Source organism: Sorex araneus, chromosome 3, assembly GCF_027595985.1.
Source record: "Sorex araneus isolate mSorAra2 chromosome 3, mSorAra2.pri, whole genome shotgun sequence".
Lineage (NCBI taxonomy): Eukaryota > Metazoa > Chordata > Mammalia > Eulipotyphla > Soricidae > Sorex > Sorex araneus.
In genome coordinates this window covers 80936879-80952100 of record NC_073304.1, presented here as the reverse complement: position 1 = coordinate 80952100, position 15222 = coordinate 80936879, and the positions used below count along the sequence as shown (strand labels likewise).

The following is a 15222-nucleotide window of genomic DNA, read 5'->3' as shown; positions in this document are numbered from 1 at the left end:
GATAACATTGGTTTGTCCTTGCTCCACCTGCAGGGAGCTTAGGTTTATTGAGTTACTCCCAAAACAGTGCTCTTAAGGTGCACCCAATTCAATCATGCACTAATAATCGTATATTGCTTTTCTCTTTCCTTTATGTCATTTGCATGGTTTAGCAATAATCTTTTTGTATAGAACACTGTAGGATAACATAGCCTCAGGTAGTTTAGGTTTATTGGGTTACTCCCGTTACAGTGCTCCTATTCCTCTTTGTTTATTTGTAGCTTCTTTCTTAGTGTTCTGTTGACTTGTAAATATTGTTTTTCTCTTCTCCTTGAGTCTTTTGCATAGTTTATTCAGAGCAATGTCCTTTTTGTATGGACACAGGAAGACTTAGCAAATGTTATGCTTTTGTAACCTGGGAGTCATTTGACTCTACATGATATTTTCCTCCTGGGAATCTGTTCTCTCGACCTAAACCTCAGCTGCCCTTACTTCCTAGCACCCTCAAAATCAGGGTCCCGATGAGGGACAAGACAGACCCAGGGTAAGCAGTGAGTTGTGTGCTATCCTGGCATCGAGATGGCCTGGCCAAAGTGCCTAATGCTTAACTATAAGTTAAGAGCTTGATCATGGACAAATGTTGTCATGACCCAAATAGTGATAACTAGATTTGGACCCTGCTAGGGTGAGGTATGATTAATCTGGCCTGAGTGCTGTAGTCTGAGTCTGTGGCAAGATGTTGCCAGGAGAACTGCCTTGCAAGCCTCAATGTATCTCTTGCTATGTCCATACAAAAATAACTAGTATTAAGATGTTAATATGTGTTCAAGTGTTCAGACTAAGGAAAGGAAAAAAAAACCCTTAAGAGTCAGGAAGGGCTTTGGCATGTCCCTCCCTCAGGAAGGGCTTTATTATGTTGATTTTGCTACTTGGCAGTGTGTAACCTAGGGGCAAGGGCGAGAGAGGAAAAAGGGAGGAGAGAGAAGGAGAGAGGCTGGAGTTGATGCAGAGAGAGGACGGAGCTGGGAGTGTGGGAGATGAGAAAGATGGAAGATTGAATAAATGGTAACTAATCATCAACCAGCTTGGTCCTCGTTCTTCCTTTGCCTGTCCTTGGCCAACGGCCGTCCCGATCCAGCCCATACACAGCGGTTCCAGAGCACCGAACGTGGGTGGTGAGACACAGCTGCCCGCAGAGCCCGCGAGTGCACGTGCCCCTCGGCGTGCCTTAGTTTTTTACAGCAGTAAGGAAGGCGGTAAGACAGTTGATGCTATACTTTTGTAACATGGGAGTTAATTGATTCCGAATAATATCTACTCAGCATTCATCATATTTACTTAAGTCTCAGTTGCCCTTACTTCCTAACACACTCAAAAGGAGGGTCCCAGTGAGTGAGGGACAAGGATGGACTCAGGGCAAGCTGTGAGCTATCCTGGCATTGAAAAGGGAAAAGCTAAGTACCATAAGAAGTATAATAAGTTAAGAGCAAGGTGATGGAACAAACTCTGTCATGACCCAAAAATAGGTAACTTAATCAGAACCCTTTTGGGGTTAGGAAAGACTAACCTGGCTTGAGGACTGTAGTCTGGGATATATAGCGAAATGTCCCCAGGAAGAACCAACCTTTAAGCTTTCTGTGTTCATACAAAATGACTAGAAATATTAGTAAGAAGTAAATTTATTATGATTGTTTAAATGGATTACTAGCTGAGGAAAGGAGAAAACAATATACCTTGATAGAATCCCATCCTTGAGCGGATCTCCTAGGAATCTAGAGTGCTGAACACTCAGGTGAGATTTTGTCTCTGAGTTAATCTCCTAGAACTTCCCCTGAAGGAGTGGCTTTCCATTTGTTTGTTGTAATGATAATGTTCAACCCGACTTATGTGTACCCCCACCCTTCATGATTTCTTTTTTTTTAATTGTTTATTTTTTTTATTGAATCACCAAGGAAAAAGTTACAAAGCTTTCAGGTTTAAGTCTCAATCATACAATGATCAACCCCCATCCCTTCACCAGTGCACATGTTCCACCACCAAGAACCCCAATAAACCTCCCATCCCACCCCCCACACACACCTGTGTGGCTAATGATCTTCACTTTACTTTCTTTATACTTTGAGTACATTCAACATTTCAACAGAAAACTCACTATTGTTATTTGGAATTTTCCCTCAACAATCAAACCTGCTGAAAAGGCATCATTTGATAATTTGTTTTACATTGCTAAGAATAAAGAGTATATGAGGTCGCCATTTTGGATTTCTGGTATTTTAGTAATTAAGTCCAGAGAAATTTCTGCCAGAAGTTGCGTCACTGCAAGCTCGTACCTCTAGTTAGTGGGCTCTATAAGATGGCGGTCGCCATGCGGCCACCACCACTGCCGCTGCTGCCACCTCAGAAAGGAAAAGCCAAGAGAGAAAAACCTTTCCCCTCCTGAGGCGGCATGGGGTCACAGCTCAGTTCAGTGTAGAGGCATTTCTGTAAGAAGCTGCTGGGTGCCGAAATTAGTAGGGCTCCAGGATCATGGTCTTTTAGGAGCAGTAGAGCCGTTCATGTGCAGCTGCTCCAGGTCTTGTCTCCACGATTCCTATATAACTGTGTTATAAAAGGGGGGGGGGAGAAGAAGAAAAATTGTAATGTAATGGGGAAGAGATCGAACTATGTAGGAAAAGAATGATCTAGCTATGTAGGAAAATACTAGGAGAACTAACTACGCTGCTGTAGGGGAGAAAGAGATCTAACTATGCTGGAGAAGAAATAACTGTGCTATAAGAGAGAAGCAGGATAATGAAGCTGTAAGGATGAGAATAAGAAATAAATAGTTCCTGATTACCAACCAGTCTGGTGCCCTGTTCCTCATTGCTTCCTTCCCCTGTGGGCCAGGGGAATGGTTCTCAACCACCGATTGCTGGCGTCCTGAGTGCCCACGCTCTTTGAAACTCACAGGCAGTTTCACAAACGCTCATTTAGATGAGGAAGAATCCATTAGATAGCAGAAATAGCTAAAAGGTAGGAATACAGAATATAAAGTCAGGTTACCATTGAACAAGTAACTAGGGTTGCTGTCCTGTACTTTGCTCAGCACCGCTTCTCGCTGCAGAAACCATGGAAGAGTCAGCTTGCACAGACTACTTATACCTACTGTAAATAGAGCTATAACACTGGAGGCATGCTGCTCTTGCTGCTTCTACACAAGAGCCTGAAGTTTAGTCAGATCTGCTACAACATTGGTATCATTTCTTTCTCTCACATCTCATATCTAGTCCATCCAATTCTGTTGGCTCTATTAGCCAATAGAGATAAAGAGCTGGAATCTTTCCACTATCAGTAAATTTACTAGTATCTTGGTTCCAGATCTATCAGTTCTCACCTGAAATATTTCAATCGCTTCCAAAGGGGTATATTTCAAGACAGCAGAACACAATCCTTTTAAAGTTTTAAGCCATATCTTTTTCAAAGATCAGTAATGGTCACCCATTTCACTCAATATAAAAAAAAGAAAAAGTTCTTTATAGCTTCCAAGACAATGTAGGATCTTTCTTCCCCCACCATCACTGAAACCTTACATCCCGCTACTCTGCCCAGTCTGCTCTGATCTAGCCACACCAGTCAGCCTTATTCTTCCACAAACATGGGATCCACCCCGAGTGTTGGTTTTAATTTCTTCTGTCTGGAGCACACTTCCTTTTGTCAGGATACATGGGAATATCTCCCCGCAACTCTGGTACTCCTCCAGCTGATTTAGGTCAGAAAGAGAAAGAAATTTAAAATTGTGTGCAGTGGAGCAGGTGCTGTAAAGTTCACGAAGGTCCCGTTTGTTAAGGTGAAGGGGAAATTCATCCTGAACTTTTCATCCCAGGGGACCTAGTGATTGGGGCTATCTTTATATGACAAGGGATGCAGTCATTGGACAAAATCTACTTCTGTGTTTATGCCCTACTTTGGTAGTTTTCTCTGAGAAAAAGCTTGTTTTCAGAAATATCCCTAATTCTAGGCACACACCTTTCTCTCAAGAATAAAAGCTTCTCTAAGGGTACAAGATCTTCCATTAACTTTAGTACTCATATCAAGGTGATACAAAGGCCTATGCAGGAAGTCGTGGAAAGTCTGTCTAATCCCTTTTGGGGCAGATTTGTTATTTATAGCTAATACTTTTCCTTTAGGTTGGCTTAACTCACCTCATTAAATCCCACCTTGACCATTAATTCCAGCAGCTTGCCCTTTCACCTTCTTCCTGATTCCTCTCAAACTCTAATTTTCTTTTCCATGGCATTTATCACCTTTTAAACAAACTACTTAAGAATTTTCAACCTTATATTGCTTCTCCTTTCTCTCAGATAAACGCCTTAAGGGGAAAGATCCTTATTTTGCTCAAGGAACTGTCCCAAACAGTCCAAAAGAGTACCTGGTACACGGAAAGCACTCAATAACTACTTGGTGAATCTGGAAGCTTGATTATCTTGATTACCTCAATGCAACAGAACAACGCTAGATTTCTTTATTCAAGACCACGGGTGTTCTGTGAAGAGACTTAATGATTAACTTTTCAACCTCTCCAGTTTACAGGTGGCCCAACGTCCAGGGAACCTGGGAAGTCAAGGTCCCTCCAGATCTGACCCGAGTTCCAGCAAAGAGGAGAAATTTTAGTTTTAGCAAAAAGTAAAACCAAAACCCAAGGAGTGAGTGAGGTGATTCTCTGAGGGAAACACGCCTTTCCCTGAGGGAGCTGGGTGCGCAGACTGGACGTTCCCTCAGCAAGACAAGTGTTTCTGCACTGGCAGCAGAAACGACTTTAAACCCATCCTCTTCAGAAACAAACCCACGGTCCCTATCCTGGCGTCCTGGCGACGCAGCCCTTGCCCTTCCTCCGGAGGCCTCAGTGCCCTCCCTTAGGTGGCTAGGCTGTGCCTAAACACGTTTATCGAGGCCGCCTCGCCTCGTCACAGACACCAGGCGCCCACAGCGTGTGTGTGTGTGTGTGTGTGTATCTATCTTCCGCGCCCAGCAGCCCCCCTCGCGGCGATTGGGGGGGCCACGCCGAGGCGGGCTCAGGCGGGGTGCGAACACTCTGGCGGGGGTGGCCCCGCGGCGCGTCAGCCACAGCCCGGTGACGGCCAGCCCCGCCGCACGCACGCGCACTGCGCAAGCATGAGGCTCGCGGCGCTGATCAGGTAACGCGCCGCCCGAGCCGCCGGCCTCCCTCCGCAGCCCGCCTCTCGGCTCTTCCCGCCCGCGAGCCCGAACTCCTGTGGCCGCCGCCGCCTCCTCCGCCGCCGTCCGGCGCCAGGACGGAGGGGGGTTGGAGGGGGAGTCGGCGGCGCGAGCCGCGCTGCCGCCGGGGCCTCGGCGGCCCCCCCTCTCGGCTGCCGGAAGAGGCGGGGCTTACGGGGAGCGGGGCCGGCCGGCCCGTTTCCCCCACAGCCCGGCCGCGCGCCTCCTCCCTATGCTGCTCCTTCACCTCTTTAGTAAACTGCAACTTGGCGTCGCCCACCTCAGGGCACTTTCGCAGCCCTTAGCCTTTGTGTCCCCGCTTCTCTCCACCTGGAGTTCTCGTCCCTCGACTGCTTGGGGGCCCTGCGAGCCCCCCGCTGCCAGCCGCGGTTTCGCTCCCGCGCAGTCCCACTGGCGGGGTGCGGGGTGGCTTCTCCCGGGCCGGATCTCGGGGCTGTGGCGCGAGGAGGGGCCCCGCTAGGTGGGAGATGTGCCGCTCCGACCCTCTAGTTTTCTGTTGCTTTGCGTGCTCCTTGGCCCCAGAATAGTTTGGAATCCGTAGCCACCCCTTAGGGTTTCCTTGTTGGAAGTGAGGCCCGCGGCAGCAGAACAGCTACACACACAGGGACAAGTAGAAACACAGGGACAGCGTTGGGGAAAACATGCCGTTTAGGCTAGGATTGTTTGATGGGATTTGGACCTCTTTGCCGTGAAATGCACATTTCAGTCAAGTGCCTTGTAAACCCCTGGAAGATTGCATAAGCGTTTTCTTCGTCCAGTGTTCAGCAATTGATACTGGGCTGACAGTAATGGCCGATTAAGGCCTCATAACAGTATAATCGCCTCTTTGGTGATTATAAGAGTTCAGTTTCTTTCATTACTTAAATGCTTTTGAGGGAGGAGATACTGGACTATAATATCAAAATACTTATTATGGAGTGAATTTCTTCTCCAAGAACATTATAATCTCATTTGATCTAGATAAGAATAAGAGGTAGTCAAGGAAATGAGCAATTGTCTTTAGATATTCAGATATTGCTGAAAGCTTGACTAAGACACTAAAAGACTCACATCATGGGGAAAAGGAGAAATGCTTGATATACTTGTTTTCAATATTCTGAAATGTACATGTATTACTTAAATAATTTAAAAGGCAGTGTCCTGGGGGTAGGATGCTTAACTTGCACTCAGTTGATCCCTTGAGCACTTCATGAAATGATTCCTGAGTGCAGACCAGAAGTAACTCCTGGGCATGGCCAGGTGTTGCCCCAAATGAACAATGCAGTGTTCGAAAACTTATACACCAGGAAAGGCACTTGTCTTGTACGAAGCTGATGTTGGTGTGGTCCCCCACCCTGTGTCCCCGTAGAGTGATCTCTGAGTACAGAACCAGGAATAAGCCCTGAGCAGACGGTCCCCCAAACCAAAAAAAAACACAAAAAACAGGGATCCGTGCTAAACTGTAAGTTCTGTATAAGTGCTAGGAGACATACTGTAAGCATAAATACACAACAGTACATCAAATGGTTACATATGCATTATCTGCAAATACACAGACTATAAATTTAAGCTTAAACAAGGGCGAATCTTTGCTGTGTACCATTTATGTATCATTATGTGACTAAAATGAACGATAAGATATATGTGTTTTAGGGACTAAGTGAAACAGACTCTTGACCGTAAATGATACTGTTTTCCTTCCTGCACACAAGGGATTGAATTTTGCAATTAAATGAACCTTGAGAGGGGCTGGAGCGATAGCACAGCGGGTAGGGCATTTGCCTTGCACGCGGTTGACCCGGGTTCGATTCCCAGCATCCCTTATGGTCTCCTGAGCACTGCCAGGAGTGATTCCTGAGTGCATGAGCCAGGAGTAACCCCTGTGCATTGCCAGGTGTGACCCAAAAAGCAAAAAAAAAACAAAACCTTGAGGATTAATTAGGTTATTCTATTAATTTTATAATGATTGTAAACCTGCATATATTGAATAATTTAGTTAAGTTTTCCAGGTTGGGAATGAAAATTCTTATTGTCTGTGGAACTTCTCACTAAGCACATGCTAGTATACTTCAAGTCAGACTAAGACATGAGTAAGTTACATGGCATCTCCTGAATTCATTTGACTTTGAAAAGCTGTTGTTCATAGACACAAGAGATTTTATATACTAGTCTTCCACACAATTTAATTTGGGAAATATTATTTTAAAACCACACCTGAAATCTCAGTTTACTCTTATCGTGTTTGTCCTTTAATCTATGACATTCTTAATATTCTAAATAATGAGATCCTTTTGTCTTACAGAAATAGAGCAGTGAGGTTTAATAGGGAAAGTTGTGTAAAATTTAGAATCTGAGAAAAGACATTGTGATGTATAACTTTAGTTTGCTCCTTGCAATCTCCCCTTGAGAAGTTCTAGAATGACAGTTATTGATCCATATGTAGTAGAGGCAGACAAATGTTAGGAACTAAAATAAAAGGGAAAAAAGGGCAACTTCTAGGACAATTACTCTCTTTTAGTTTCTAGGTCTATGAATAGGTTTGTACATTGTCTGGTTGTACATTTGTAGATCTTAAGCCAAGATTGGAAAGGAGGGAAATAGGAGGGGTATTGGGGAGAAGGTAGAGAGGCAATAATGGAAAAAAGAAACATAGTAAGAAGCAATAGAATATTACACCAAAATAGCATACATGTTGCCTTAGAGATGAACTAACACCTGTCTTGAGAAAATGATTAGGCTCTACCTTATATAGATTTGGCACCAGAATTTAAAATTTTGGCTATTTATTAGATTTATGGCTTCAGCCTTATTCTGCCAACCTATATACAATGATATCTGAGTGCCGAAGAACTGAAAGTACTGATACTTAATTTGTCTATATGATCCAGTAATTCCACCAGGTATATAAATCTTTGCCATTAGATTTGGATATCAAAGCTTACTTCTGGCTGTGTGCTCAGGGACCATATGTAGTGCCAGGGATAAAACTAGGGTCAGTCTCATGCAAGGCAAGCAAGCACCTTAACCCTTATATTATCATTTTCAGCCCAGTATCTCAAATCTTTAGTTTCATCCTTTAATTAGTGGTGATGGCCAGAACCAGTTGTTAAATTTTCTGTTTTTCCTTTTTGGGTTGTACCTGACAATGCTCAGGAGATACTCCTGGCTCTGAACGCAGTATTACTACTATGGTACTTGGGGGACTATGCTGGGGATTGAACTTGTGTTGACTGTGTGCAAGGCAAATGCCCTACCCATCGTACTATTGCTCAGCCACCTTGTTAGACTTTTTATAATGAGATAGAATAGATTTTTTCTCTTGGAGTTTATGCCCACTTCAATCAGCTTAATCAGTGACTGAATAAATACCAGTACACTTACGTTTATAAATAAGTAAATATAATGTGATACTTAAAAAAATAGATTTTCCCCCTATTTCATCGAATTTCATCTAAATATATATGTTATATAACAAATATGTATATATGTTTAGCTGAAATATAATTTCTTTTTATAAACTATTTTGTTCATTAAGTAAAGTCAATATAAATCAGTTATCACATTTTATTTAGAATAATATGTTATTAATGTCATACAATTTAATAAGCTCTTGTGTAAACAACCTTACTTATTTTTATATGCTCAGTTTCTTATACCTTGAAAATTACTTGAATTTTTATAATCCTAATTGTAGTCCCTCGAATATTCCAAAATTATAGTTTTATTTTGATAGCTAATGGTTTTATATTGATAATGGTCAATAACCTAATATTTATCCCTTTATCTCCTTATGTTTTAGTGGTGGGAAGGACAGCTGTTATAATATGATGCAGTGCATTGCAGCTGGGCATCAGATTGTTGCTTTAGCAAATCTAAGACCAACTGAAAACCATAGTAAGTACATACTTTTATTGGGATATTACTTAAATGACTGAAACTCCAACCTCACAGTGTGTTCTATTCTACGTGATATGCAAAGACAAAAAGGAACTAATACATACTTACAACCTATTAGATACTGTTTTGTTAATCTATAAACATTTTTAGACCTCACTTTAGTTACTTAAAAAATTTCTCCCTAGTCTTTTGCTATTAGAACTTTTATCATCTTGTGTGTTCATGCCTATGTCCAGATTTCCCCCTTAGAAATCATTTTGGATTTAGAACAAAACATAATGACATCCTCCTAGCTAATTATACAATGACCCTGTCTTCAAATAAGTCAAATTTCGAAATACTAGCACTTTGACATAAGAATTTGAGAAGGATTCAGTTAACCTACAATATACTTTTTAAAAAATTAAAGTATAAATCTGGGGATTACAGCTCAAAAGCACATGTTTTGCCTGTGTTAGGCCTTTGTTCAGTCCTGGGCTCTGTGTGGCCATTGAGCCCTGCCCAGTATAGCCCTTGAGCGCTGCTGGCAGTGCACAGAAGAAGGAAAGAAAAATATTCAGTAAGTTGCTTTTTAATACTCATATTTATTTATTTATTTGTTTGTTTATTTGTTTATTTATTTTGCTTTTTTGGGTCACACCTGGAGATGCACAGTGGTTATTCTTGGCTCTGCACTCAGGAATTACTCCTGGCAGTGCTCAGGGGACCATATGGGATGCTGGGAATTGAATCCGGGTCGGCCACGTGGAAGGCAAACTCCCTACCCGCTGTGCTATTGCTCCAGTCCCTACTCATATAATTTAGAGATTAGCTGCTAAAATGAAATGTGGAGAGATTAGCCCTTGCCTAACTCTGTTACTACTTTTGCACATGATTTTTCTAGTAAACTATTTTTTTTTTTCATCTTCCTTATCATCCTCAACTTTTTTCAAGTTTTGTGCTTCTATTCTACTGTTATTCCCTTCCTCCTTTTCCCTTCTTCCCTATTTTTCTTTCTTTCTTCTGCCTGTCCTTCCATTCATAGGTCCTTCATCATTTTCAGTTGCTTTCTATTTATTTTACTTTTCTTTTTTTATTCTAAAATGGATTACTTGTGAGCTTCTAGAGAGACCATATTTACTTTTAATTGCTCTTAGTACTTAGGACAGATCTGTTACTCTGGTAGGTGTTTACTCAAAGTTTCTTGGTAGAAAGATGAATAATGAATTAACTAGAATTAATCCTGGAAATAGCAAGGTGTTGATTTTACTTTCCTTTTATGATTAAGACCAAAGTAATGTTGAAAGTGAAGTGGAAAGACAAGAGAATAGAAACTGAACTGTCTCTTACAGGACCAGGCATAAACATATACTTTGGGATTTTTCACTGGACATCTCCTGTTTACAAATAATAACTGTTTTTATAGAAATGATGTGTGTTTTTTTAAAGTGAGCTATTTCCAAAAGAGAATGCCCTGCCACAGAGGTGTGGTAGGGGGAGGGGGAATGGGGTGGGGATGGTGGCAAGGATGCTAGGACCATTGGTGGTGAAAAATGGGCACTGGTGGAGGGATGGATACTTGACCATTGTATGACTGAAATATAAGCATGGAAGTTTGTAAGTCTGTAACTGAACCTCATGGTGATTCAGTAATAAAAAAAATTTAAATAAAGTGAGCTATCTCTGACTTTTAAATGATAAGGAAATCTTTGAATAAAGATGAGGGGGAAATATGCTATAATTTCTATAATAGAAAGAAATAGAATCTTCTTGTATAGACAGATTCTGTTACAAAGGAAAAAATTCCTTTATGCTTGTGGCCAGTCAGGTAAATGGGTTTATAAGTTTTCTATTTTGAGAGGCCTTGGTCTTTAGATGGCAAATATTTATATATATAATATGTAATGTATATGTAATATAATTTTCCTGTTGAATTTTTACATTGTATTCAGCTTTCTGTGTGAATTATTATAGTTACCAGTTACCAAATACTGAATTATTAATGTGTAGTCTTCCATATGGTCATGGTTCACTCCATGGAAGGGTAGTAAGATGACACAGACATAGTTTGTCCTTAAATTACACCTCACAGTGGAAATGGAGACATTTATTTAGAATATTGTTATTAATAACAAATTTAAAGTAGATAAAATATACACGGTGAAGTAAAAGCTGGAAAAAAAATCAGCTGGAAACCATAAGGATAGAAGAGAATAGATGGTTACAGATTGGGTTGTAGGCTACAGGGAGGGTTAGCTAATCTTGAATTAAAGTCAGCAGGAAGTTGGTAATTATTGAGTGATTTATTGATTAACTTCTTTTCCTTCCAGTATATTGTGAGAGCAAACCTAATGAGGTAGAGTTGACTCCAGTATAGAGAAAAGTTGGTTAGAATGAATTCATGGGACTGTTTTCAATGGGTAGTCTGGAAAGGAATTTATCTCCATCAATGGGATAATATGGACTTGTCATAAAATTCACAAAACCCATCTTTTTAAATTTGTAGTAGGAACTTTTGTGGCATATTAATTGAGGTGCTTTGGGCAACAATGGAGACTTTGGTTGTATCTGATCTCATACCACTATTGCTATGTAGCTTCCATTAATAAAAGTTACATTGTGGTTGGGACTAAGTGGAGCCATAAAGGAAAACTGTCTTCTAGATTTTTGATGTCAGTAAAATGTTTTAATTATTATACCAACATCAGGAAGTTTGTTGCTAAGAAGCTCAAAAATTTTAATTTATTAATTCAGTGGTATAAATGTCCTTTAAAAAAATACATTTAAAGATCCAGTCTAACTTCGAGATTAGGGTATGCTGAAAGGCGCTTAGGTAATGCTGTCTATATTTCTGTTTCACTCTAAAGGAGTAAACATATTGTTAAGAATATAAAATGATTTATCTTCATTTTTGGTTTTTGTTTTGATGCCATATCTGGTGATGCACAGGCAGTACTTCTATCTCAGTGCTCAGGAATCACTGCCATCTATGGTTGAGGGGATCTGTGTGTCCCCTCATTCATGCTTTCCACATTCAAAGCATGAATATTAGCCCTTTAAGCCATTTTCCTTGCCCCAGTTTATCTCTAATTTTTATAAACTAACTTGACCTTGGAATCCCTTTTTTATTCCTTTCTTTTCACTTCTTGAGATTTATAGAACGTTCTGCAGGATATACTTTAGAAAGTGCTCTTCAAAACTGTACTAGTAGTTATATATCTTATATGAATATACAGAAATAATTTAAAATCTATTGTGATAACTATTACCACAAATATTATGTAAATTTATTATTTTTTCTAAAAGTTGAAGTTGAAAATAAAAATTTTTTCTCTAGTACATTTCCAAATTCATTTGTATTATCAAAAACTTGTTGCAACTTAACCTGTTTTAAAAATTTTATCTGTATCTTAGATATATTTATATCACAAGATTGTGAAATCTTGAACAAAAAGTGATTGTATTATGTTAGATTTAGTGTGTTTTGATACATGTTTATAATTTTTGTAGCAATATTAAGTATGCTTACATATGTTTTTATATTTATATATGTTTATATTTATATATGTTTTTAGGTTTTGTTGAAGTATTGGGTTTAAACTCTATGACTAAGGACTTAAATTTTTTCTTGAATTTTTTTTTTTCTTTAATGTTTGTGTCACAATTGTCTTTGCTCATGGATCACTCCTGGTGGGATCAGGGCACCATCTAGGATATAGGGGATCCATCCCAGGTTGACTGCATGCAAGGCAAATTTATCCACCATACTTTCTCTTTGGCCCCTCTTCTTGAAAGTCCTTGTCACATTAAGATATTTAACTAACAAAATTTTCTTCTACAGGTCTAGATCAATTCTTGAATAACCTTGAATATTTGAAAACGCATCATCTTTAAATTTATATATAAATCTTTTGGGAGGAAAACTGGTCACATCAGGCTGTGCTGAGTTCTTAGTCCTGGCTCTGTGCTCAGGAAATCACTCCCAGTAGTGCCCAAGGTACCATAGGCAGTGCCAGGGATCAGACCTGGGCAGCCACATTCAAAGCAAGCTTGCCTTACTCACTATACTATTGTAGGATAACATAGCCTCAGGTAGTTTAGGTTTATTGGGTTACTCCCGTTACAGTGCTCCCATTCCTCTTTGCTTATTTGTAGCTTCTTTCTTAGTGTTCTGTTGACTTGTAAATATTGTTTTTCTCTTCTTGAGTTTTTTGCATAGTTTATTCAGAGCAATTTCCTTTTTGTATGGACACAGGAAGACTTAGCAAATGCTATGCTTTTGTAACTTTGGAGTCATTTGACTTTACATGATATTTTCCTCCTGGGCATTAGTTCTCTCAACCTAAACCTCAGCTGCCCTTACTTCCTAGCATCCTTACATGCAGGGTCCCGACGAAGGATGGGACGGACTCAGGGCAAGCGGTGAGTTGGCATCGAGATGGGCTTGGCTAAAGTGCCTAATGCTTAACTATAAGTTAAGAGCTTGATCATGGACAAATGTTGTCATGATCCAAATAATGATAATTAGGTTTGGACCCTGCTAGGGTGAGGAATGATTAATCTGGCCTGAGTGCTGTAGTCTGAGTCTGTGGCAAGATGTTGCCAGGAGAGCTACCCTACAAGCCTCAATGTATCTCTTGCTATGTCCATACAAAAATAACTAGTATTAAGATGTTAATGAGTGTATGGACTGAGGAAAGGAGAAAAACACCTTAAGAGTCAGGAAGGGCTTTGGAATGCCTTGCCCTCAGGAAGGGCTTTCTTATGATGATTTTGCTATATGGCGGTGTGTAGCCTAGGGGAAGGTGAGGGGAGAGAAAGAGGGAGGAGAGAGACAAGAGGATCCAGAGATGCTGTGGTAGATCCAGAGAGAGGACGGAGTTAGGAGTGTGGGAGATGAGAAAGATGGAAGATTGAATAAATGGTAACTAATCAGCAACCAGCTTGGTCCTCGTTCTTCCTTCCATCGCCTGCCCTTGGCCAACAGTCGTCCCGATCCAGCCCATACACAGTGGTTCCAGAGCACCGAATGCGGGTGGTGAGACAGAGCTGCCCAGAGAGCCCGAGAGTGCACACACCCCTCGGCATGCTTTAGTTTTTTACATACTATCTCTAAAATTTCTATTTAAAATTTTTTTCATTGTATATAGCTTCTAAAGTTATATTTAAAAATTATATTTAACTTTTAATTAGCAACAGAGAAGACTATAGCTGATAGGAACTAGATATGCAACTATGAACAAGTTTGCCTTATGACAAATACAGATAGATTTAATATAGTAAGCTTTTAAGTTGATATTGACTGTTTTCCAAGCAGTAAAATCTAGACACAATTTCAAATTCATTGTCTCCATTCACTATTTTATTTATTATTTCTGCTCTAATTGTTGCAGTGGGGTCAGATGAACTGGATAGCTACATGTATCAGACAGTGGGTCATCATGCCATTGACTTGTATGCAGAAGCAATGGAGCTTCCCCTCTATCGACGCACCATAAGGGGAAGGAGCGTGGATACAGGACAAGTCTACACCAAGTGTGAAGGTGATGAGGTTGAAGATCTTTATGAACTTCTGAAACTTGTTAAGGTATGCACAGAGTGACTGATTACATATACTGAATTTACCGTGTCATTTAGTAAATTACATGTATTGCATTATTTAGTAAAAAGTCACTTACAGTCATTAGAAGCTCAACTTTTTTTTTTTTGGTTTTTGGGTCACACCTGATGATGCTCAGGACTGACTCCTGGCTCTACCCTCAGAAATCACTCTGGTAGTGCTCAGGGGACCATATGGGATGCTGGGAATCAAACCCGGGTCGGCCTCGTGCAAGGCAAACGCCCTACCCTCTATATTATTGTTCCAGCCCCTCAACTCTTTCTTGAAGGTCAATATTTTATATTTTTGGATAGGAAAAAAACCAGACTACCATGCAATATTAAATTAACTTTATTAAATTTATTACATTAAATTGAATATTAAATTGTATTTAAAAATAAAATATTTCATATGTTTTGGCACCCAGGATTGTCAAATGATAGTTAACTAAGTCTTTTTTACTAAGAATTGTGGGACTAATGGATCTCTAATCATTTTTAACACGTACTTTTTGTAGGCCTGTGAGTATGGTTAACATTTAGTTCTAGACACTG

The 15222-nt window shown here is 40.3% G+C and overlaps 1 protein-coding gene across 2 annotated transcripts in view; it reads left to right on the top strand.

The window, feature by feature from the left end:
- The first annotated feature begins 5120 nt into the window (after positions 1–5120).
- DPH6 (diphthamine biosynthesis 6) overlaps positions 5121–15222 on the top strand; it is a 158826-nt gene continuing 148724 nt past the window's right edge. For both annotated transcript variants that reach the window (XM_004609552.2, XM_004609553.2), the window contains exons 1-3: positions 5121–5153; positions 8993–9087; positions 14463–14656. In XM_004609552.2, the coding sequence (XP_004609609.2) occupies positions 5131–5153; positions 8993–9087; positions 14463–14656 (312 nt within the window). In that variant the 5' untranslated portion in view covers positions 5121–5130. The remainder of the gene's footprint in view (positions 5154–8992; positions 9088–14462; positions 14657–15222) is intronic.